The sequence below is a fragment of the Crotalus tigris genome, unplaced genomic scaffold (genome assembly GCF_016545835.1).
Source record: "Crotalus tigris isolate CLP2741 ecotype Arizona unplaced genomic scaffold, ASM1654583v1 scf7180000018049.691279, whole genome shotgun sequence".
Classification (NCBI taxonomy): domain Eukaryota; kingdom Metazoa; phylum Chordata; class Lepidosauria; order Squamata; family Viperidae; genus Crotalus; species Crotalus tigris.
The window spans coordinates 218,891-242,712 of record NW_024096795.1 but is presented as its reverse complement, the minus strand read 5'-3'; the positions used below and the strand labels follow the sequence as shown (position 1 = coordinate 242,712).

The following is a 23,822-nucleotide window of genomic DNA, read 5'->3' as shown; positions in this document are numbered from 1 at the left end:
GGATGTCCTGAAATACCCGCGAGGAGTGACCGGCTGGCAGAGTAGGTGGGCGTGTTAGGATGACGGAAGTCAGCCAAGGCGAAATCTGGGAGCGGGTTACTCGAGTCTTCAGAGACGGGCGCTTCAAGCCGTGTCAGCCTCACTTCGCTTACCTGCTGCGCGAAGACCCTTGTTTCTTCGGAGGCGGTCAAATAGCGGAGCAGGAGAAGGCGGCTCCTCGTCGCCGGCTCACTCCTGCCCGCCTCCTCTTGCTTCGGCTTCGTGCGTCCGTCGGTCCCTCCCTCTGTCTCCAAGCCTCTCCACCCCTTTCTCGGTTTTCCACCCATTCACCCTTCGAGTGGATTTAGGGGCTTTGGTGAATGTGGATCCTTGTTTCGGGGGGGGGGGACGTGGGGGCGGGGAAGGGGTGGGGACTCGGAGCTTTGGAAATAGCGTCGGGTCCTCTCTTATTGCCACTGATTTGAGCTTCTTCTCCTTAGGCTGCAGGAAGGAACCGCTTGACATTTCTGTCAGCGTTCCCACCACCGCTGCCAGCCGCTTGGATCAGCGCAGGCAGAGGCGGCGTCCCATCGCCGAGGGGCTTTGGGACTGCAAGCCCCTGCCGCGTTAGCAGGGCGCACGAGGCGTCAGGTCAGTCGCGAGCGAGCGAGCGAGCAAGCGCCGGATCTGGGCACTGGGCGCGTCTCGAGCTCCCCGAGGGCAGAGCGGCCTCCCTTCGAGGGAATCACCAGGGTGGAAGGTCTTGCGCCCCTCCTTCCGCGTCTGGCGAGACGATCGGGAGGTGAAGAGGGCAAGAGGGAGGGGAGGAGAAGTTGGGGAAAAAGTCGCCTCTTGCCTTACCAACTGCTTTCCATTCTTCCTTCCGTGCTATAGGCAGGCGCCCTGCTGAGCCTTTTCCTGGGAGAGTTGTGCAACCGGCTTAGGAGAAAAAAGCGGTGAGGATTTCCGCGCATTTCGTCCATCTGTGCCGCTGGTGCGACTTCCTTGTTAGTTTTTTCGCTGTTGGCTCCCCCCCCCATGTTAACCTCTATTTGAACATGGCAAGGACAGTATCTCCTGGAAATGGATTCAGCGTGGGAAAAAGCTCAGGAAACCAGAGCTAAATGACAGGATGCGGGAGACTTAAGGAGATAGTCGAGAGAGAAAAAGAGAGAGAGAAAGGAGAGAGAGAGAGCGCCTACTGCAACCGACAAGACTTCTGGTGCTACTACTACAGTTGTTGTCAGCTGAATCAGTTTTCTGTTTCTTTTGAACTGCCCGTGCTGAAGAAGGATTTAAGATCTGAGAGGAACTGCGTGGAGAGATAGGATAATCTTGTTCCCTTTGTTCAGACCTGCTGTATCCAAAGCAGAAGATGGCCTGGGGTCTACTTTTGCACTGTGCAGCCCTCGTAGTTGCCCTTGGCAGAGCTTTGAAGAGTGGTAAGTGACTGAAGATCACTTTCAGGTGCATCCACTTTGCTATCTGCAAGTTGGAAGTCCCTTTGCCTGAGATGATAAGCCAACCACGAAACAGTTTTAACTGTATTGGCTAGCAGGAAAGGTTGATGGATATGCTGGGTATTCATTGAGAATTACATCTAATCAACACACTTAGTCTGTCAGCCCTTCCTTTTTGGCTCCATACTCTAATGCAATATGTAACACTGGGCTTACGGCTCTCACATAATAGCCAATCATTTTAATGTGTCCTTCCCTTGGCAGTTGCACAAGATTCTCCAGAAAAATTAAACAGATGAGTATTTCAATACCCAAGTATTGTTTCTGAGGAAGTGAAAACTAAGAGAGGTACGGGTATATAACTATAAACTATAAACCATCTTTGCTAACTATGCAGATAAAATTCCCCTCATTTGTACTTATGAAATGAAAAATGGCTTGTCAGTCAATGCAAGGAATATAAAGCATTCTCCGTCAGAGGGAATGGTTCTAAGAAAGAATTCCTTCAAATAGTCTTTGTATCTGGCCTTGAGGCAATGCTTGATAGCAGCAGCCTCAAAACAACAAGGGTTTCTGGCACAATAGTGGTCAGGCATCTGGAATATCTCATTATATTATACATTCTTTAAAATGTTCTTACTTTAGGAGCGGCTGGCATTTAACTTGCATGGATGGAGTGGGGAAATCACCTGGGTTTTTCCTCTCAGAACCAAGTCTGAGCAGTTATTAGCTAATTACTAAATATTAACTTCTCAGCTTGACTAGGATTTCAATCAAAGTAATTAAAAGAGGGACATCCTCCACTGTACTTTGGGTGGTATATTGTTTTAATAAGCGACTGCTTGTAGTGTGTGTGTCTTACAGGAACAGATTTAAATCACATCTTATGAGGGAAATTAATCTTTTTCCAATATGGTCTGAGGAAGTTAACTAATTTGATCAAAACAACTCAACAAGTTCCTTATCTGCTTTTTCAGAAACATTATAGTAGGATCTGGAAATCAGTTTGCAGGGAAGTATTTGTACGTTGGAAATCATGATTCAGTTTCAGTGATGTTTTGGAACTAGACCTTCTCTTTCAAACTCAAGTCTTCCTTTGCAGGGATTACAGGTTCAGGCTGTGCATCTTCAGTGATTCATAACTAGTACTGAATTTAACTGATATGTATAAATCAGAAGTGAATCATTAAAAGTGAGATGTACTAAATGCCTTCGTGCCATCAAGTAATGTTCTTGGATGAGCCAAATCTAGGAAGACACTACAATGCTACCATTCAGTCTGAGCAATTGGGAGCAAAATATTTTTAGCCCCACTGAAGTCATCGCAGTTCTTTGGATCTGCAACAATTCAACAGATCCACCAGTGCCAGATCTCCCTCTGCCCAATTCAAGTGTCTGCTAAATTAATTCATTAACTCTATTTAGAGCTAATGGTCCAAAGTCATTAGAAACTGCTTCTCTTAATCAAGTAAGAGAGAGATTTCACAGAGCCAGAGAGTCTTAACGGCCCACATTAGCTTATTATATTATCACTTTCCCAGGAGATAGCGATTAAAGTGTTATTGGTAGTTAGTCCACTAAATATTTCCTGGAGTGACTCTGTCAAGTAATTCACTGGTTTATTTCAGCCATTTCACAGATTTCAGATTCTGCCATGTTGTTTGCCTAGTATTAGAGAAGACTTAATGAAGCGGGATAGTTTTCTTACTAAGTGTGCTACAGATAGCAAATCATGCCAGATTGTCTCTCAGGTCACATGCAAAAAGGTTTGCAGAGGAATATCATTGGCTGCTCATTTTGAACTCCTAATGACAATATCTTTTGTTCTCAGGGAAGAAACAGGCTATGCAGACTGCCAAAACAAGGATAAATAGGAACATGCCACCAACTCAAAAATCATAATTTGTTGAAGGAAATAAACCATCTTGTTCTCTTCTAATTTATGGCAGATGTTTCCTATAATTGCTGTAGTTGATGCATTTTATGTACTCTTTTTTTCAAACTGACCCGGTTTTCTCTAATAAAATTCTGCACATCAATAATTCCATGTTAAGAACTATTGATAACCATTTTCGTATCACCAGATTTCTCTTAGAAGCAGGATTTCAACCTCTGTATGCCATTCCTGGGAAAATGTTATGCATTGCAAGCTGCATATGTTTGGTTCTGTGATGTTAGTGGGATATCGGTATCATTGCACTAGATTAGCAGTCCATAATTTTTAAAACTAATCAGCGCAGACTTACAAGCAACAGTGATATTATTGACACTAGACGTTCACGAGTTGTCTTTTCTTCCATCTTTATAATTTTGTAAATTGTAGTTAATCCTAACATAGAGTTGTGAGTCAGAACACTTTTACTCAAGAACAACTCATGAGATTTGGAGGACTGGGGAAGGCAAGAATTTTGTAATTGGAACTAAAGTTTGTTTTCTTTTCCTTTCTGCTTTGCTAACCCTTATCTGCTCCCCAAGCAGCATAGGTGGGGGAAACTTCCGTAATGGAGCTAAGTAAACCTTTACTGCTTTAACAATGTGCTTTGTTACTGGGTAGTCTGGACCTCTGGAGCACAGATAAGTTCAAATTGCTTAGATTTCTGATAAACCAGAAAGGAAGGGATGCTGTAAACAAGCCAGATTGTCTAATGACAAAGAACAGGCTCATTATCAGAAAGCTAACACTAAGGGCAGCCAGGCACAATGTCCCTTCAAGTTGCTCCTTGTGTAAAATTTGATATTTAATACCATTGTAGCTACATAATCTATAATTAAGGTATACTACTATTCGGCCCTGTTAGTATTTTCTATACTGTAGCTATTAAGTAACAAAAGCTTAATTTGGGTAAAAGATATTTGGTAAAGCTACCCAACTATTTTTAAAAAAATTATGACCTGAAAGAAGATGAAGTTGATTCAGCTGTTTATTTTCTTTACAGAGGGAAAAAAATCTATAAACAACTGCATAAATTGTTGTACAAGCTATGGGAAAGGAAATATATTAGCTTGAGTTGACTTGAGCTGAAGTACCCAAATGGCTTGTTATTTATAAGATGGATTAATCAAATGATATGATTTCTATATAATACATGAATTTTTTGTGTGTTTTAATTGCAGATCGATGTGGTGAAAACATAAAAATTTTAGAGCCTGGATATCTCACCTCTCCTGGCTATCCTAATAGTTATCATCCAAGTCAAAAATGTGAATGGTTGATTCAGGCTCCTCAACCTCACCAGAGGATTATGATCAACTTCAACCCACACTTTGATTTAGAGGACAGAGAATGCAAGTAAGTAAAACCGGTCTGTACGGGGAACCACAGCACCATCTAGTGGACAAAAGACATTCGTGATCTCTTCTTCAGGGGGTGGGGAGTTGAAACAGCTTATAAGTGTGACAGTATGTGTGCAAAATTCATTTCTTGGAGATGTGACTTCAGATTGGACCGTGTGTTTGTACTACCGATATAAAAGCAAGTGCACATTTCATACCATAGTAGGCACTGTCGTAGTTATAATCTTAGAATCCATCTGCTTATTTTGTTGAGATCTTGGACCAATTAGCAGTTATTTCTTCTGAAACTTGCAAAGTGAAAAAGGCAATTGCTCAAAAATGTTATAATTATGAAAAGAAAAACACAGTCTTGATGCTTTTTTAAAAAAAATGAGCTCACCTTATTGACTAATTGTAGTTCATTTTTTGTTCATTTGATGTCAGTGATCATATTTATAAGAGAGTGGAAGAAGCCTGTATTTCTGTATGTGTATTTTAGAGATTTCCCTTATTGTAATTAGAAAATATTGGTAAACGTTCAAGAAAAGTATATTGATTAACAACAATATTTTTCAATATGAATTGCTGAGTTAGCTGAGAATTTGACAATTATACTGATAAGTATATAGTTTATACAATGTAATGTATAAAATGCTTTATAGCACTAATATCTAATGAAAATTTAGTTGTGATTAAGGTGTTTCACTGGTTAGGTCACTCTTTATTACGGAGGCTCAGTAGGTGACTTTGGCTAGTATTTCAGTTTTCTTGTTGTGAAGAAAATTAATATAATCACACAGTTGCACTTTAGAGAAACAGCATAATATAAATGTAATAATAAATACATCAAGTGATCTAAAGTAGCATTAATTCTGAGATCAGTATGAAATAATTTATTTAAGCAATACTCTCACACCATCTGCTGAAAGTAGGCACTTTTCATTTTCAGTGTGGGAATATGTGTTCTTTATATAAAAATGTAGTCCATCAGAGAGGACTTGAGAACTAATTTGCCCTCTGGGTTTATATGTAAAAAGTGGTATTAGCTTCCAGATGTTGTTGGATGTTCCTAGCAGCCATAACCCACATAGTCAGTATAAGAGGTGCTAATATTGTAGTTGAGCAGAAATTGGAGGTTTTGCTCATAGAGGTTTTGTTAAAAATTGGAGGTTTTGCTCATAGAGGTTTTGTTAAAAATTATGTAGAATTCCATGTGTGAATACGCTCAAGTTCTTCCTGTAAGATAGAATATGACCCAATTGAAGCTGTGAGTCTTGGTAATCTTCAAAAGACCCTATGGCATAAATTAATAATACTTCCATTATGCAAATGGGATGAAAGATAAGCCAGACCCTTTTTCTGACTAGGGACTGTTTCTTTTGCTTTTGTTACAAAATTAGAGGAACAGATTCAAAATCATTGCTGGATAAAGTGATTAAATAAGGAAACAATTAGTATTAATTATCCTGCTATTAATAGCCTCACTTTTAGACAAAGTGAAGCTGTGGCCTCGAGGAGTAAATGCGTGTTCTGAAGGGACAGCTAACCATGTTGTCTTGTATTTTAAACAAGGGGAAGGGAAGAGATACCCTTTTTTGCATTGACCAATGCTTTGTGAGCTTCTTTATAATACACTCTGCTATACATGGGGCCACCCTTGACTTGGAAAATACAACTTATCCAGAATGCAGTTCTGTGACACATCACAATGTGCTCTGCATGTGACACCTATTCTCTGCAATCCACACCAGTTTTCAGAGAGTTTCCAGGTGAAATTAAAGATGCTGGTTGTCATTTATATCTACACAATGGCTCTTCTTTTCTCCAATTTTCTTTGTCCTGTAAGATGAGACAGGATGGGCATATTCCACATCTCTTCCATTAAAGAAGGGTTGAGGGTTCCCAGAGCTGTGCCTTTTCTGTTGCCACTCCTGGCATCTGGAATATCATTTTTCATAAGATAGAATGTAGAATTATAAGGCTGGAATGGGAGCTCAGAGATATTCAAGTCTAATCCCCTGCTCAAGGCAGGAAACCTTATAATAACCAGGTAAATTGGCCATCCAGTCTATTTTTTAAAATCTCCAGTGATGCAGCACCCACAACTCCAGGAGGTGAGCTATTCCACTAATTAATTGTTCTCACTGCCAGTGAATTTCTCCTTAGTTCTAGGTTGGATCTTTCTTTAATGATTTCCACCCATTACTTTTTGTCCTGCCCTCTGGTGCTTTGGAGAACAAATCAATCCCCCTTTCTCTGTGACAGTTCCTCAAGTATTGAAAGGCAGCTATCATGTTACCCCCAATTATACCTACTTTCTTTAAGTGTTCCTCATTTGGTTTAGTCTCCAGATTCCTTATCATTTTTGTTGCTCTTCACTGTACATTTTCTAGGATCTCAGCCTTTTTTGTATCATGATGACCAGAACTGGATGCAGTATTCCATGTGTGGCCTCATTAGTGGGGTATAAAACTGTATTATCACTTTTCGCGATCTAGATGCTATACCTTTGTTGATGTAGCCTAGGATTACATTGGCTTTTTTAGCAACTGCAGCATATTCCTGGGTCATCCACTGCTGGTTCATCCTTATGAAGATACCTAGATTCTCTCTCAATTACTACTGTTGAGCCAGGTACCACCTGTTCTATAACTTTGGTTTTTCCTGATCAAGAATGACTGGAAAACCTGGCTTTTTAAACAGAACATGAGCCAAGAAGTTTTGTGATCCTGCCAAGTGATGACTGATGAAGGCTGTTGATGGCCAAACTGATGTTTTATGTATTTCCTCATAGCATCGTTTCATTTTTATAGCTTCTGAATTCTGATTGTATGTTTCTATTGAGTTTTTAACATAAGGCACCTTGAGTCTTTTTGATTTGGTGGCATTTTAAGTGTAATAAATAAAGAACACTTGTGTGGGAGGAATACTCTATATAGGTTGCCTCTGGAAGCAAAATCTCTATGGCTGGCCCTAACTAATGAACAGATTGCATCGCCTGACACAGGTAAATGATTGAATGATTAGTGAGCAGGAACTGTAAAATAAGGCTACTTGTTTAGGGTATTTGGCAGGCAGGAGAGAAAACACCTTGATGATTTAGGGCTGATGGAAAGGAGCTTGAATCTGCCAAACAAATGGGACCAGAATTTCCGTCGTACGTCATTGCAGTTGTAAGTCAAGTCACCACAAGACTGGACCTGATTTTAATAACATTTTACAGCAATCATAAGTCACCATGGCCATTAAGCAAATCATGCAATCATTAAGTGAATCCAGCTTCCCCAGTGATGTTTTTTTTACTGGAAACCAGCGAAAAAGTCACAGATTGTGATAATGTAATCACAGGATGCTGTGACCAATCATACATATAAATCAGTTGATGGTTTCCAATGCAACACGAAGACTGTTGCAATGGGGATAAATGTGAATTAAAAGTCATATGTGGCTTTTTTGAAGGTTGACATAATTTCAAACTGTTGTTAAAATGAGCGGTCATAAAACGAGAACTACTTGTATGGATTTCTAAAGATCAATGGAGTCATAGCTGCTACATGTGACGATTGGGGAGATTTTAGAATGAGATTTTTAAAGAAATTTTTAAAGCCGCTCTTCTTTTTTCTGCAATTCAAAGAAGAAATATACATTAATGTAATATAAATAATTTAGTATTTATTTAGAAAAGCTGCTGGATGGCAGTGTAACAGTACAGTTAATGAGATGCTATATTATAGCACTATATGACCATCCTGCAGAGGTAAAAAGTTAACAAACTTGGCTTGGTCTAGGTGTATTGCACCCCTGGGCATAATGCATTTCTTCCTTTCTGCAGAATATTTGCTCCCTTTAGTGCATGTTTTGAAACCTAATTAGTGTCTTTTTTTTTTAACTCCACTCTAATTGGGCAGTTTTGTTGTCAGGCAAAGATAGGTAATTTTACAGCCAAAAGCTTTGTAAGCAGACCTACTTAAATCGGCCTTTCATTGTACAACTTAAATGCTTCCTGTGTTATTTTGTGTTCTGTTTTAGATACTGACCCTTTGACTTTCACATTACGACAATTAAACTCAATTGAAGAGATTTGTGTCAAAGGAGCAAATTTGTCAAAGCAGAAATTCTTCTCTTTCACGGGAAATTTTAAAAACTCTGTTCAAAACCGCAAAGAGCCTCACATTTTTCAGAAATTGCTATTTGTTTTGCCATATTCTAGGTAGTGAAATACTATATTAGTGCAGTTGTCAAAAAGTCTTGGGTTTTTAGCATTAAGCAACCTATTATTTTCCAATTCTAGGTTTTAGTTTATTAGCACAGCTGTATAGATAAAATATATAATATTGCAATCAAAGCAGTTGATGTTTTAGCTTCAAAAGCCCCACACTCTTACACATGAACATATATATATATATATATATATATATATATATATATATATATATATATATATATATATATAACCTCAAACCAGAGATAACAAATTACTGCTTTTGATGAAAGAAGTGCAAATAAGAGGTTCGTGTTTATTGTTAAATGTTAATTGCATTTGCCCCTTAATAACAGTTATGGAGACATTGGAAGGTGATAACAATTGTCACATTGAAGCTCTCTAAGAGCAGCTATAGCCCTGCCTGTGTCTGAACAAACAAACACAGGAGACAGCCCAACTGAGACTAAACAATTCTCTTGTTTTTATTACAGTCTGGCTTCAGTAACAATCAGGGTGTTGCTGCGTTTGCTGCTTCTGTTGTCTCCTTAATCATCTCACTTTATGCAATTCTGTTTTCCTCCCTTTAAGCTGCTTTCATGTCTCCAGGAATTTGTATCTGGATTTCTTTCTTTTTCACTAGCCTCGTTTGGGCCTAGCAGGCTTTCTGCAAGTCTCCCTTTATCTTTTATCTTTTTCTTGCTTCTTATCCAGCCTTTCTCCTTCTCCGCCCAGAGACGCCTAAGGCCTAATAGGCTGCAGTCCTTCTCTCAACAGTATCCTCTACATCTTCACTTTTATTTCTCTATGATGCCCTGATTTGTACAATTGGAGTTGCCCCGTATTTCCCAAGGGTCGTTCTCCAAGGGATTTGTCTCCTTACAGTACAAGCAGTTAATTGAGAAGTTACAGAACCACATTGACTTTCTAGAAATGGAGAAGGGAAGAAACCTCTGCTATTTAAAAAGCTAAGCAGCATTTCAAAGGTACAAAAGGAAAAAAAAATGAAGCTGCTCCAATATCTTGTGAATTTTCAAAATGCAAACTCTGTTTCTCCAAATGCTAAACTTCCCTTTGAAGTTTGAATTACAAATGGGGAGGAAAGCTTGTCAAATTGCTCCCCAAAACATTTAAACTCAAACGCCTTACCTTCATATTGTAACCGTTATTTAAAACTAAATGCTTGAGGAATCTGAGATCACATACTGATAGCCCTTAACTTTTACCATTTGCTTAGTTACAACCAGGGCTTTTTTTCTCATAGAACACCCAGAACGGAGTCTGGCACCTTTTTTGGATGGAACCTTGTAGGGTAGGCAAGGTATGACGTGTGTGAGTTCTGGCATCTTTTTTTTTTTTTTTTTTAGAAAAAAAGCACTGGTTACAACCTACCCAAAAAAGGGAAATTATGACCTGGATCCAAAGTTCTGACATCATCACCCTTCCCCCTTGGTCATGTGATCTCATTTTAGGCACTTGGCAACAGGGATATTTTGAGAGCTGCCTGCCTGATCCCACAATCACATAATGCCATTTTATGATGGTTTTATGATGGCACTTCTGGTTTTCAACAGTGCCCAGCCATAGCAAATAGTGGATTCACTTAGTGACCATGACATTATTTAACAATCGTGCACTTATGACTAAATCACTCATTTATTGACTGCCACAAAAATGTTAAAGTGACCCACCCATTTTGCAACTATTACATCTATAATGAGCAGCCTGCATAATTGTCATAATTTAAGAACCACCTGAACAGGCAGTTTTTAGAGCAGTGATAGAGGCATCCTCAGGAAGATTTTTAAAAGTCAGAATGGTGGCCATGACATCAAAGCACCATCACTGCCAACATCTTGACATCTTTTTCTAATCTCCACCCATCCTGCCCCACCCCCTGGCACAGACCTCTAGAACAGCAGATTGAGTGGCTTGGTTATATTTGGGATGTTTTAACGCTACACTTTCATAACTACATTTCATTTTTTTTCTTTTGCTCTTCCTTAGGATATTCTTTGGGTAGCGTGTAATTTTAAAGATCTTGTGAAAGTTTCCATCATGCCATTTTTATGCGGAAAACTACTATGTCTATAGTTGCCTTTGTGAGTAGAAAACTATTGTTGTCGTTTTATAGAGAATCAGCATGGTGTAATGGTTGAGATGATGAATTCAGATCAGGGTGCTCCACTTCAAATCTGCCATCAATCATGGAAGCTTCCAAGATAAGTTTCAACTAGTTGCCCTTTCTCAGCCCAACTTATCTCATAGGGATTTCTGTTATAGGGTGAAGGGAAACTATAAATCAAGGAAAGAAGAACTGTTGGAAATAAGAAAATAATTGCAGGAATGTTCTGAAAATTGTTGTAATCCACAGACCTGTAAAGCAAACTCTAAACCTTAAAAACATAAGCACTATGTGCAGTATTATAATGAAATATTATTAAAAAACAATGCACGTGAATGGAATTCAATACTGTCATGTTTGTGGCATATTTATTTTCACGTTTGAAATTTGGTCTTAAGATGGTATAATATATATTTTTGTATTGATTCATTTAATGCATTTCATTAGTATTATTTATAAAGAACAAGAGCAAATATAGTTGTAATGAATAGAAGAAAATATTTTCAACGCTTATGTTTTCATGTTTATGCCTATTGCAAATATTTTGGGGCTGCAATTCTGTAACTACAAATTCTGTAGGATTTGTTTGCTCTAATACTTTAATTATATATATTCTTTTAAAACTTTATTCTTTAAAACTTTGTATCTAAATAGTAAACAAGAATGTCACTGATTCACAGGCATTTGAATTTATGGAAGTCTTCCGGTTTCCCAGCAATGCAAACTATCAGCATGATAATTTATAATGGTTTGTGACAAATGCTGCTGAGCTTAGAGGTGTGTGGTTACATTGAGATCAGATGTCATCAACTAGGGAGCAATAAAAATTTCACAGACACTAGGTTAAAAACATTAAGAAAATGGATGTGAAGTTTCAGACAACAAAGTTTTACAAAGTAGAATGGGATAGTTAGAGGAAGTCAAACAGTGGGGTTTTTGCAAACAAACTATTCATTCTGTTCCACTGTTAACACTATTGTTTTATAGGTAGTGTCACAAAAATTATTAATATTGAGCTTGTTTAATTGACCATAGTTTAAATACACAAAAGAAAAGCTCTTTTGTTTGACAATTACTGAGTTTACATGCCATATCGCCACATCAGTTCATATTGGGTTTTGGAAATATTGGAAGTATAACAGGAAAAGCCCAACAGTTAATTGTTCCTTAAATTGGTTTTAACAAGGATAAGTTACATAGCAGAGATTAAAACTATACAAGGATTGTAATCAATTATAGCTCTTTAAAATTAGCTATTATAAAATATGCTTGTATATATATATGTAGATGGGTCAAAAATCTAAAACAGATGCTGCACTTAGAATTCTGAACCGGAAATCCACTCAATATCATTTACTGTTGAGCAGGAGTATGGATAACATAATTTTGCCATAAATCAATCTGGAAAAAAATCTAAAACTGATAAAACAAGGTGGGCTTTCAGACATAATGGAATCAGAGGAAATATTATAAAGGTTGGCACAGATAGTTGTGATGAACCAATAATCCTTTTCTGATTTACAATTTAACCAGACTGAAAATGAATTCCAATATTTGTTTATTCTTTTTTCAGCCTCCATTGTAAATCACTAAATTATTCAGCCAGAATACTAAAAACTTTCCAAACAATTCTGTAAAACACAGTTGGAACATTGCTTGATGAAGACCTAATCTGTATTGTTGATGTTTGCCAATTTAAGATACAAGGATATACATGCTTCTTTTTATCTACTTTTCCTTGGAGTAATTTTGAAGCCAACATACATGTGTGGAATCAGAGCCAAAAGTAGTTGGATCTTTCCATTACCTCTTTCTAAAATAACCTTTTCTATCTAACGCTCTTATTCTTAGTTCTTATTCATTCTCTTTCTTGCTCATATTGCAGCTACCAAACAAGGGACAGATCTTCTTGTCAGAAATCTGAACAGCTTGCTTGGAGGATGTTTTTTAAATTAGACTTTGGCCACAAGAAAATATCTCAAAAGCAACATGTTTCTTAGAACTATAGGTTCATCATCAACAACAGCATCACATATTTCTTTTTAGAGGACATTTTTACCATATTAAAACAGGGCTGATCTGACAGGTTACCCAGGGAGAGAGCATGAATAACAGATTAGTTTGAATTCCTTCATCTCTCATTTTACAAATTGAATCTGGGCTGTACATTTAGCTATATTCATCACATAGTTGGAATGAGCCCAACTCATCAGGCAATCTGTATAGTGCTGTCTAGTTGCCCTGTCCTTGCCATTTATTTACCACTACTCCAATTTATATGTAGTACACAAAATGTAATTAATGCCAGTCAACTTGATTTTTTAAAAAAATAGGTCTTGTCAAACAAACCTGATTTCATGTTGTGATGAAATTAAAGTTTGGCTGATGATAGTAACAGAGTTGATATAATGTCTTTTGACATGTCTATATGATATATAACAGCTGGTTAAACAACCATACTCAGTGTGTGTTCATTAATCAACCTGTTGGGCGGTCTCAAATTGGATGCTACAGGTCTCTGTTGTAGGGGTGTTTGATCCAATATTTTTATATATGATTTTCATATGAAGAAGGGTTATCATATTTGCAAAAAAAAAACAAAACACAAAACTAGGAGGAATAAACAATATTATAGAAAACAGATTTAAGATACAATAGAATATTGTACAGTGGGAACCATGTTTAAAATTATTTATATGAAACAAAACAGACATACTGTAAGCCGTTAGCACAAAGTCGGAATGTTGGTAAGGAAGGAAGATATACTTGTGGGGGGAAGTATATTACTAAAGTGCACTAGATGTTCTGGAAAAATAGTTAAGTAGTTAAAGATGGAATTCCTGAGAATTGGTCCAATACAACTGGCAGCATAAGATTAGGGAAGACTTTCTTCATGTATAATAAACTCCATGTGAGCCAATTGTGTAATTTCAACTGAATTAACAAAAGCATGATGCTCACATCAAAAGAAATAATAGTTTCACTATATTCTGCACCATTCAAATTAATTATACTGCATGTTCTGGACATTTAATTTGAAGATTATTGAGAATCCGAACTATGCCCAAAGAAGAGGATCCAGGATGGTTAGGGAACTGAGCATTCTAATAGTTAAAAGATTATCATTTAGAAGGTAGCATAGTAGGTGAGACTTGATGGATGTAACAGACAGCCCACATTGCAACCATTAAGTGAGACATCATATGACCTCATTTGACTTAACCTTAGAACATAGAATAACAGAGTTGGAAAAGGCCTTGGAGGTGTTTTAGTCCAACCATTTTGGACAAATCGTCCAATCTCTTCTTGAAAATCTCCAGTGATGGAGCACACACAAGTTCTGGAGGTACTGATTCTTCTCACTGCCAGGAAATTTATCCTTAATTCTACACTGGATCCCTCTTTAATAATTTTTCACCCATTATTTCTTGTCCTGCTGTCAGGTGCTTTGGAGAATAGGTTGATCCCCTCTTCTCTGAGACAGCTGCTTCAATAATGGAAGACTGTTATCATGTCACCCCTAGTCCTTCTCTTCATTATAAACATACTTAATTCCCGCAACATACAGTTTAATTTCCAGACCCCCTATTATCTTTATTGCTCTTCTCTACACTTTCAAAATCATTTTTATATCATGGTCACCAGAACTGGACAGTTCCAAGTGTGGACTTACCAGTGTGGTATAAAGCAGTACTATCATATCATGTGATCTAGATAATATCCCTCTGTTGATGCAGCCCTGAACTGCATTGGCTTTTTTGGCAGCTGTGGCTCACTGCTGGCTCATACTTAAGTGATGGTTCACTAGGACACTTCAATTCCTCTCAGAGCCATTACTGTTGAGCCAGGTATCACTTATTCTATATCTGGGTATTTGGCTTTCTTGCCTAAATATTAGCTTTAATTTTTCTTACCACTGAATTGCATTTTGTTGGATAAGCCCTAGTGTTCAAGTCTGTTAAGATTCTTTTGAATCTTGAGTTTTCTTCTAAACTGTTGGCTAAACTAAAGTTCAAGTCTGTTAAGATTCTTTTGAATTTTGAGTTTTCTTCTAAACTGTTAGCTTCTTAAAATTGGTGTTAACTGCCTATTTGATATTCCTCTTCTATCCCCTTGTCTAAATCATTTACAGTGCATTCAGAAAGACCCCCTTCACTTTTGATAATTTTGTTATGCTGCAGCCTGATTCTACAGTTGTTGAAATTCATTTTTTTTCCTCATTAATCTACACTCAGTACCCCATAATGACAAAGTGAAAACAGAATTTTAGAAATGTCTGTAAATTTATTAAAAAGAAAAACTGAAATATCACATTGGCATAAATATTCAACAAATTTTGCGACAACATGTGAAATTTAGCTCTGGTGCCTTCCATTTCTCTTGATCATTGCTGACAAGTTTCTGCATCTTGATTGGAGTCCACTTGTGATAACTTAAATTGATTGGACATGATTTGGAAAGGCACACATCTCTCTAAAGAAGGCCTCACAATGCATACTGTAGCAGAGCAAAAGCCATGAGGTTAAAAGAGCTGCAGAGCTCAGAGAAAGCTCAAGGCACAGACCTGGGAAAAACTACAATAAAATTTCTGCTGCACTGAAGGTTCCTAAGAGCACAGTGGTCTCCATAATTCTCAAATAGAAGAATTGGCACAACCAGGATTTTTCCAAGAGCAATCAGGAGAGAAGTGCCTTAGTAAGAGATGTGATCAAGAATGAAATGGCCATTCTGACCGAGCTCCAAAAGTCCAAAGAGTTCCAGAAGGACAACCCTCACTGCAGCTCTCCATTGATTTGGGATTTATAGCCAAATGGCTGGAAGGAAGCCTGCCCTTAGTGCAAACCACATGAAAGCCTGCTTGGAATTTGCAAAAAAACACCTGAAGGACTCTCAGACTGTGAAGAACAAGATTCTCTGGTCTGATGAAACTGAACTGTTTGGCTCAATTCTAAACATTATGTCTGGAGGACACTGCTCATCACCTGCCCAATATTATCCCACAGTAAAGCAGTAGGGACTGGCAGATTGGTCAAGATTGAGGGAAAGCTGAATGGATCAAAGTACAGGAATATCCTCAATGAAAACCTGTTCCACAGAGCTCAGTACCTCAGACTGGGCCAAAGGTTCATTTTCTAACATGACAACAATCCTAAACACAAAACCAAGACAATATAGGAGTGGTTTAGGGATAATTCTGTAGATGTCCTAGAGTGACATCTAGAACCCTGACTTGAACCCTATTGAACATTTCTGGAGGGACATGAAAATGGCTGTCCACTGACAATCGCCATCCAATCTGACTGAGCTTGAGAGGATTTGCAAGAAGAATGGCAGAAAATCCCCCAATCCACTGGGAAAATTCAGTGCAGGTAGTCAACATAGGACCACAATTGGGACCAAAAATTCTGTTAATATGCCTGATTTTACAACCTTTTTGTCATGGCTCTCCAGTGAATTACTCAGTTAAGTGAATCACATGATCATTAAGCAAATCTGGATTCCCCCTTTACTTGTCGGAAGATCATGGGAAGATCATGAATGGCAATCACATGATCATAGGACTGCAATGTCATAAATGCATGTCCTCTGCCAAACACCCGAATTTTATTCACCTGACCATGGGGATGCTGCAATGGCTGTGTGTGTGAGTACTGGTTGTAAGTCGCTTTTTCAGTACTGTTATAACTTGTTCACTAAAGGAATGGTTTTAAGTTGATGACCATTTGTACTAAATTAGCATAGAAAGGAACATTTAAAATAAAACTTTTGAGGTTTATAATAGAGACTATATAAAACCTGGAGAACAAGAATTCAAAAAACAGAACAAAAGGTCATAATGCTTCCCAAACTGAAACCCTAGTAATTGAATCTTTTCTTCTCCCATAATTACACTTTTTGGTGTTGATTTAATTTAAACAAGATTTTCTTCCATGTGCTGGAAAAGAATTGCTTGCTTAAGCTGTAACTTGTTGCAGTCTTTGCCTGTTGGTGATTATAATAAATCAGTCTGCATTACGTTGGTAAAAATACAATGAATTTGTTTTTACATTGTTAATATTCACTAAATGTTTTGTTAAATTCTCTTTAATTTTATGTTCTTCTGTGTAAGTTTAAGTAAGAAGCACATAGACTTACAGAGTGAACATTGTCCATACACACACAGTGTAGCCATTTCTATAGAAGTTCCAGGAATAAATCTAATAATTAAGCCATAATAGTCATCTTAAGCTGATAATTAAGTATAAAATAGAACACAAGACCGGATTAGTGTTCAGATCATGTTCCAAATACCTCTTAATTGTGTGTTTGTAATCAATCCTGATTATAGGAGGCTGTGATTTGGCAAACGAAAATAATTTTGAAAGCTATTTCTATATTATTTTCTATTTAGTTGGCTTGATAGTAATATTTAGCTTGGATTCCAGGGGCATACTATCAAACAAATTTGGCTTACCATCTCTGGGAATTTTTCAAAAGAATATTAGAAGTCATAATTTTAAGTTTTTAATACAATATTCCTCAAGCTTGCTGAAATAAGTAAGCTGTATTCCTACAGAATCTTACAAAGAACTCTGAAAATTGAAGTAGATCTTTGTTTTCTCTGCTCCCCATAGCCTTCTTGTTTCATGATTTATTCATTGCCCGGTCTTTATTGTATTCTTAGTATTTATGAATTCTTAAACTTAAATAATAAAATAAGTATTCAAGAAGAAATACCAGGTTCATGGGAAATAAATATTTGCAACTTTTTTTTAAAGAGATCCATACTTTTTTCCTCAATTAGAAGCAGTGGTCATATCCAGGGTATAGTTCCCCAGGGTACCACATGCATTGATGTCATAACTCATTGACTGAATTCACATATCATACTTGGGAATGTTACAATGGTCATATATGTGAAAAACAGTCATCAGTCATTTTTTCAGTGCCATTACAACTTAAAACTGTCACTAAACAGTTGTAAATTGATCACTACTTATATATGGTTTGGCTACTCATTTAGCAATATATATGGCACAAAAATGTCTTTGCCCAGCCGGCATATCTTCCAAATTACTGAGTGTTTTGTTTGTTTGTTTCTTGATATTCTCATACAGCTCTTGGGAACTCTATCATCATCCTACAAACTTTTATTCATTTCTGTATTCATATCTGGGCTCAAATCCAGAATGTCTTTACATATATTTATAACAGACACTGTAGGTTGTTCTCTTATAAAACAAGCTGCCAAATGCATTGAGTAAATGCATATTTTCATGTCTCAAAGTCTTTTTGAAAACTAACATCCAAAAATAAAAGTCTTACATTGTATTATATGAACAGCTGCAGTTTGGGTTTTATATATATACATAGACTTCAAAAAGAGATAGCACTCATACAGGATTTAGGCCAAATAGTAACTTAGAGGGTTGATGATTGGGGTAGTTAACTTTAGGAAATAAGTGGACATAATAAATACATAATATAATAGCAAATTTTATCAAATCAAATAAATACATAGATTAAAATGAAAATTGATATTTATATACTAGTAAAGCGAACATCATCATGAGAGGTGATATTATAAAAGTTTCTGTTGTTATATCTGTAGAGATAGCTATTGCTGGAAAAAAGAAATACAACTTATTGAATTATATATTACCCTAAAATCTGTTTAGGCAAAATACTGCAATCTAATTAAAGATATTTTAGGATGCATTTCAGAGCATATTTATCTGGAAGCAATTCTTACCTCACCCAACGAGGACAATAACTGAGTTATTTAATGCAATGAGTTTTGCCTTGTCAATAGTTTAAATCTGCGTAAATTTATATATGAATAAGGACATATTTAGTGGTGAATAAAGTATAGTTTCTGTGTTTTTAAATTATGCTTGCCCTTGTCACAACAGACATCATTTTAGAAAAAGTTTTTTTTTCCAACTGAAAACCGTTTCTAAGAAACTGCTTGCTTCCTACGTTTTTGTGAGTACTCTTACTTCATCATGATGTAACCATTGTTTGAGTAATCACAGTCAACTTCTTAATCTAATTCTGCTAAATTTCAACTTAGTAACCCTCTCTGAGCTAAGCAAATATTGTAATTCCTCTGTTACTGTAACATTTCTATAACAGTAGTTGTGGCAGAAACGTTAAATCCAGTTGCTGTGCCTGAATGCTGATATTTTAATTTTGTAAACAATAATACGTTTTTTTACAAAGTATGAGTAGCTAGTGAGATCTCACCACAGAAAAGAAGGCAATTGGCAACTGCCTTTTTGGCATGGAAGTTGGAAAGACAAGCGTAGGAGAGTTGGGGGCTGCAGAAGTCAGCAAGTTAGACTGAACTCCTGCAGAATTTCTGGTTTCAGGCAAAATGAGAAACTGGTTACTTTTTTCAATTTCAGTCCCTGATATATTTTGATGGCCAAATGTGGCTCTAGGTTGGTGCCTTGGTATGCTGGACCCCAATTAGCATAGGAAGGCCCTTTAATTTATGATTTATTTGAAAGGTTCCAAGATAAAAAGGATTCGCTTTTATAAGAGAGTGAACCTGGAACATAGACTTACATTTCTTTTTATAGTTTGCACTACAAAGATACTTCAAAATAAAGGTTGAATTAGGAAAATTCATCTGTCCAATTATATCATGAAAAATTAGACATACAATATAATATAAGCATAAAAATTGAAAAGAACATTTTATTCTGAATAAAATGGAAACATTTGGAAAGGAAAAATGTCATAATGGATATTGGTAAAGATACATTCAAGTGCTTTTCCAAGCACTGGGCTCAAATTCTTGCTTTGTTCATAGAAGCTTGGAACAGCAGAGAACTAAAAAGTATTTTATTTAGAATGTATATAACATTTGGCCAGTCCTAGTTTTAAAAGAAAAGATTTTTTACATTCTTCTTGAAGTTTAAGAGTTATGGCAACTTATTTAGCAATGCATTTGAAAAGGAAAGAGAAATAAGGCTAATTAAAATACAAGGAAACCTATAGCAGTTAACTAGTGCAATAGTACTGCAAAAACCATATTGCAAGTATTGCAAAGTCCATAATGCATGGACCTCCCTTTAATGGCTTCATTAGCTTAACCAACTATGTTTGCTTGTTTGTTTGTTGGATTTTGCTGTAATGCAATCAAGGACATTCTCCATAGTTACAGAAGTGGTGTCCGATCTTGGCAACTTTAAGACCTATGGACTTCAATTCAGAGCTTCCTAATCAACCATGTGGACTGGGGTATTGTTGAAGTCCACAAGTCTTAAAGTTGCCAAGATTGCACATCTCTTGTTCACTGCATCTCAGCTGCTTGCAGATGTTAGGAATGATGTAGGAAAGATCTAAGCTAAGTTTGACTAAGTCAATTTTCAGCAAAAGAGTAGCTTTTTATATCTGATTTAAAGCATGGACATAAATACTCATTTGAATGCTTAAATTCCCTTTATTTTGTCACATTACAATGCTCCCACCAAGTAGCTGCAGATAATATTTCCAAAGATAGTCAAATTAGAAGCAGAGCTACACCATAAATAGAATAGTTGCTAAATAGTTCCTTTAAAAAAATCAAAAATTTACATGTTCTGCTTTTTCAGATAAATCTAACACATTTATTTAGCTGTCTCTTCTATAAATAAATCAATTACATTTTGTAGCATGGTAATCATTATCTCTGGTAGCATTAAATCTCAATAAGAATACTTATTCAGTATTTTTAGAGGCTCAAGGAAAATTCAATCTCTCCTGATTATGTTCTCAGGAGATCACAATTTATCCCATTTGTCCTAATTTGGCCATGAAGACAATCCCTATAAGCAGAATGCAATAATGATTACAGAACATTGAATTTGTTACATGTGTGAATGATCAGCATTAATGTTTTGGTGTAGTACTATTTGTTGTTGTTGTTCATCGTTAGGTCATATCCAATTCTTTATAACTCCATGGACCACAGAATGCCAGGCTTCCCTGTCCTCCATTGTCTCATGGAGTTTGCCCAAATTCATGTTCATTACATTGAGGACACTGTCTAATCATCTGATCCTCTGCTGTCTCCTTCTCCTTTTGCCTCCAATCTTTCCCAACATCAGGGTCTTTTCCACTGAGTCCTTTCTTCTCATTTGGTGGCCAAAATATTTGATCTTCAACTTCACTATCTGTTCTTCCAAAGAACAGTCAGGGTTGATTCCGGCCTCTTCATTCTTCCTGGAGCTACTTGTAATTGCCCCCTCGTCTTTCCCTCTTCTCTTGAAGGGCTCCTCTTCCAGTATCCTATCTTTTCAGCCTTTTAGTCTATGGAATTTTCTTGGCAAGAATACGGGTTGGGTTACCATTTCCTTCTCCAGTGGACCGCATTTGCTCAGAATGTCCACTATCTGTCTTGAATGCCCTGCATAGCTTAGCTCATACCTTTTTTGAGCTTCACAAGCCCCTTCATCACACCAAGGCAGTAATCCATAAAAGGACACATTAGTATACACTAATACTAATTTGTATACTAGTGTATATAAAGAAATAGCATGCAATGTTCCACATGTCCTACCTTGCAAATCACTGAGGATCCCAGATTCCTATTCTGGTGTAGCAGTGAAGGGACTCTCCTTTTCTGTTCTGGGTAATTAGAAACCATTAAATCATGCTGTTGTTTAGGGTCCAGGAAAGAATTTTGTAAAATTACAGCTCTGTTTCTCTTCAGAAAACATTTCACCTTATGACAGCTCACAATTTTAGTTCTTTTTAAATATAAAACAAAAATAATCAGACATTGTAAGAGCTTTTGTTTAACTATTTTAGGGTCAGAAATTGTTATTATGGCCTATCTGACCATTGAAAATGGATTTAAGACCTCTGATGAACTGGGGCCCTGTGGAACTAGACTGGCTTCAAATTTGCAAGATTCTGATTTTGGGGGGGGGGGAAAGCCCCATCCCAGTTAAAGCTTCAAATTAAAATAATGTGTATGAATTTAAAGCTACAATCCTAAATTGGCCCAATGGGGTTCAAACCAAAATTACTTTACCTATTTTGTCATCTTTATTATTTGGCTGTTTGAATGCTTCTTTTGCTTGGATGGATGCTGATAATTCCATTTTAGATAGCAGGAAAAGAATACAAGGATGAACAATACAAATTAAACATACTATGAATATCAAAATTGATTTGATTTCTTTGCAATGCATATTAATTTAATTTATTCAAGATGATAAAATTCCAGAATTATTATTTTTTCCTAGCAGAAAGTACTCTTCATACTAAGCTACTTAAGATTAGCAATTCCATTTTCACAGGACTAAATAAAATGTTTTTTGGAGATTACAAAGTTTACATGTGCTCTGGTTCTACCATCAATGTCTTCCGTGGGTATGTGTCCTCATTCATGAGTTTTTGGTACAGGGAGATGTTAAAAGGAGTTGTATTCCATCTCATTTAAACACCAGTAAAGTTTAATCATATGTTACTCCACCATTTGTTAGGTGTCACCAAGTACTATCAATACAGTGTCAGGCTATAATGATTATATGTCAAAGTTAAAGCCTAAATATGCAGAAAATTATTATTGTGTTCTTCATCCTTGTGTATTCTTGCATTACCATTGCCTTGTGTTGCTTGTGTAGCTCCTTACCTGTATGATCTTGAAGCCCCTTCTTTGTGCACTGCATTAATACTCCGGTAAAATAACAATTGTGTCTCATTTCATTAAGTTGAGAAAGGAAAACTAAGTACAAATCAGGATTTTAATCCAATATTTGAAATTGATTTTTAAGATATGGGCTTTTTCCAACGAAATATGTTGAAATGAAGAACTATAGTAGATAGATAAACTATGCTCCAAGCAAGACCAGTATTAACACAGTGAAATATTTCTTCTTCCTCTTGCATTAAACTCCAGTGTCTCCTTTCTCCTTCTACCCCAGAGGCTGAAGGAACAGAAAATCTAGTTATCTGGAAACTCTATGTGTGTGTCACTGATGACCTAAAGTTATCTCCCAAGACAGCTTCTGGATTTAGTGCAATAAGAAAGATATATAGTCTTTTGATGTCTGCAGCTATGTTCTTCCCTCCCACTCTTCTCTTTGTATTTCTGAAAAAAAGAAAAACTTATAGCAATTCTTGAGTACAAGTCAAACTCAGATGAAAGAAACTTTCAGTGGCTGTAATAGCATCCCACATCTCCACCTCCCCCATCACCCCCTCTTGATTGTTATAGACATCTGCCTTTGTAAACACCATGTCAGAATCCAGCAGAGACATTTTATACTCATTGTTCCTCCAAAATAAATAAAAGAGGCAGAGATTACATGAACTGGATAAAGACATCCCATTGCTAATAACTGAGCCATGTTTGTAATTGCTAATAACCAAGCTATGTAGCAATCTGGGAATGCTATGAAAATGTTGATCTGGCCTGAATTAAAGGATACAGATGGTAACCTTATTGCATATTTCTCCAAAATTGAAGCTGAAATTTTAATGGGAGGTAGGGAAAAAGAATGTCATAATTTATGAATATACATTTGTTTCTAGACTTGAAATAGTACATTTATATTGAAATTTATATTGAAATATTTATTAACTGATGCTACTTAATTCTACTGATAGACATTATATTTCACTTTACTAAAAACCAATGTGTCTACTGAATTATGCAGTGTTTGTGTAGTCAAGCACTTTTTTATTATTATTAATTATATTTTCAGTTTGTAATGATCATTTGTGTTGTAATGATGATCCACTGATATCACCAGTTGAACCTGAATGGAATTTTTGTCCCCTTTTTAGCATTTTTTGAGGATAGAAT

At 36.6% G+C, this 23,822-nt stretch overlaps 1 protein-coding gene across 1 annotated transcript in view; it reads left to right on the top strand.

Moving 5' to 3' along the window:
• Positions 1 to 420: 420 nt before the first annotated feature.
• NRP1 (neuropilin 1) overlaps positions 421 to 23,822 on the top strand; it is a 159,753-nt gene continuing 136,351 nt past the window's right edge. The window contains 3 exon segments of the mRNA XM_039347060.1: positions 421 to 630; positions 874 to 1,421; positions 4,554 to 4,728. Of these exon segments, the coding sequence (XP_039202994.1) occupies positions 1,355 to 1,421; positions 4,554 to 4,728 (242 nt within the window). The 5' untranslated portion in view covers positions 421 to 630; positions 874 to 1,354.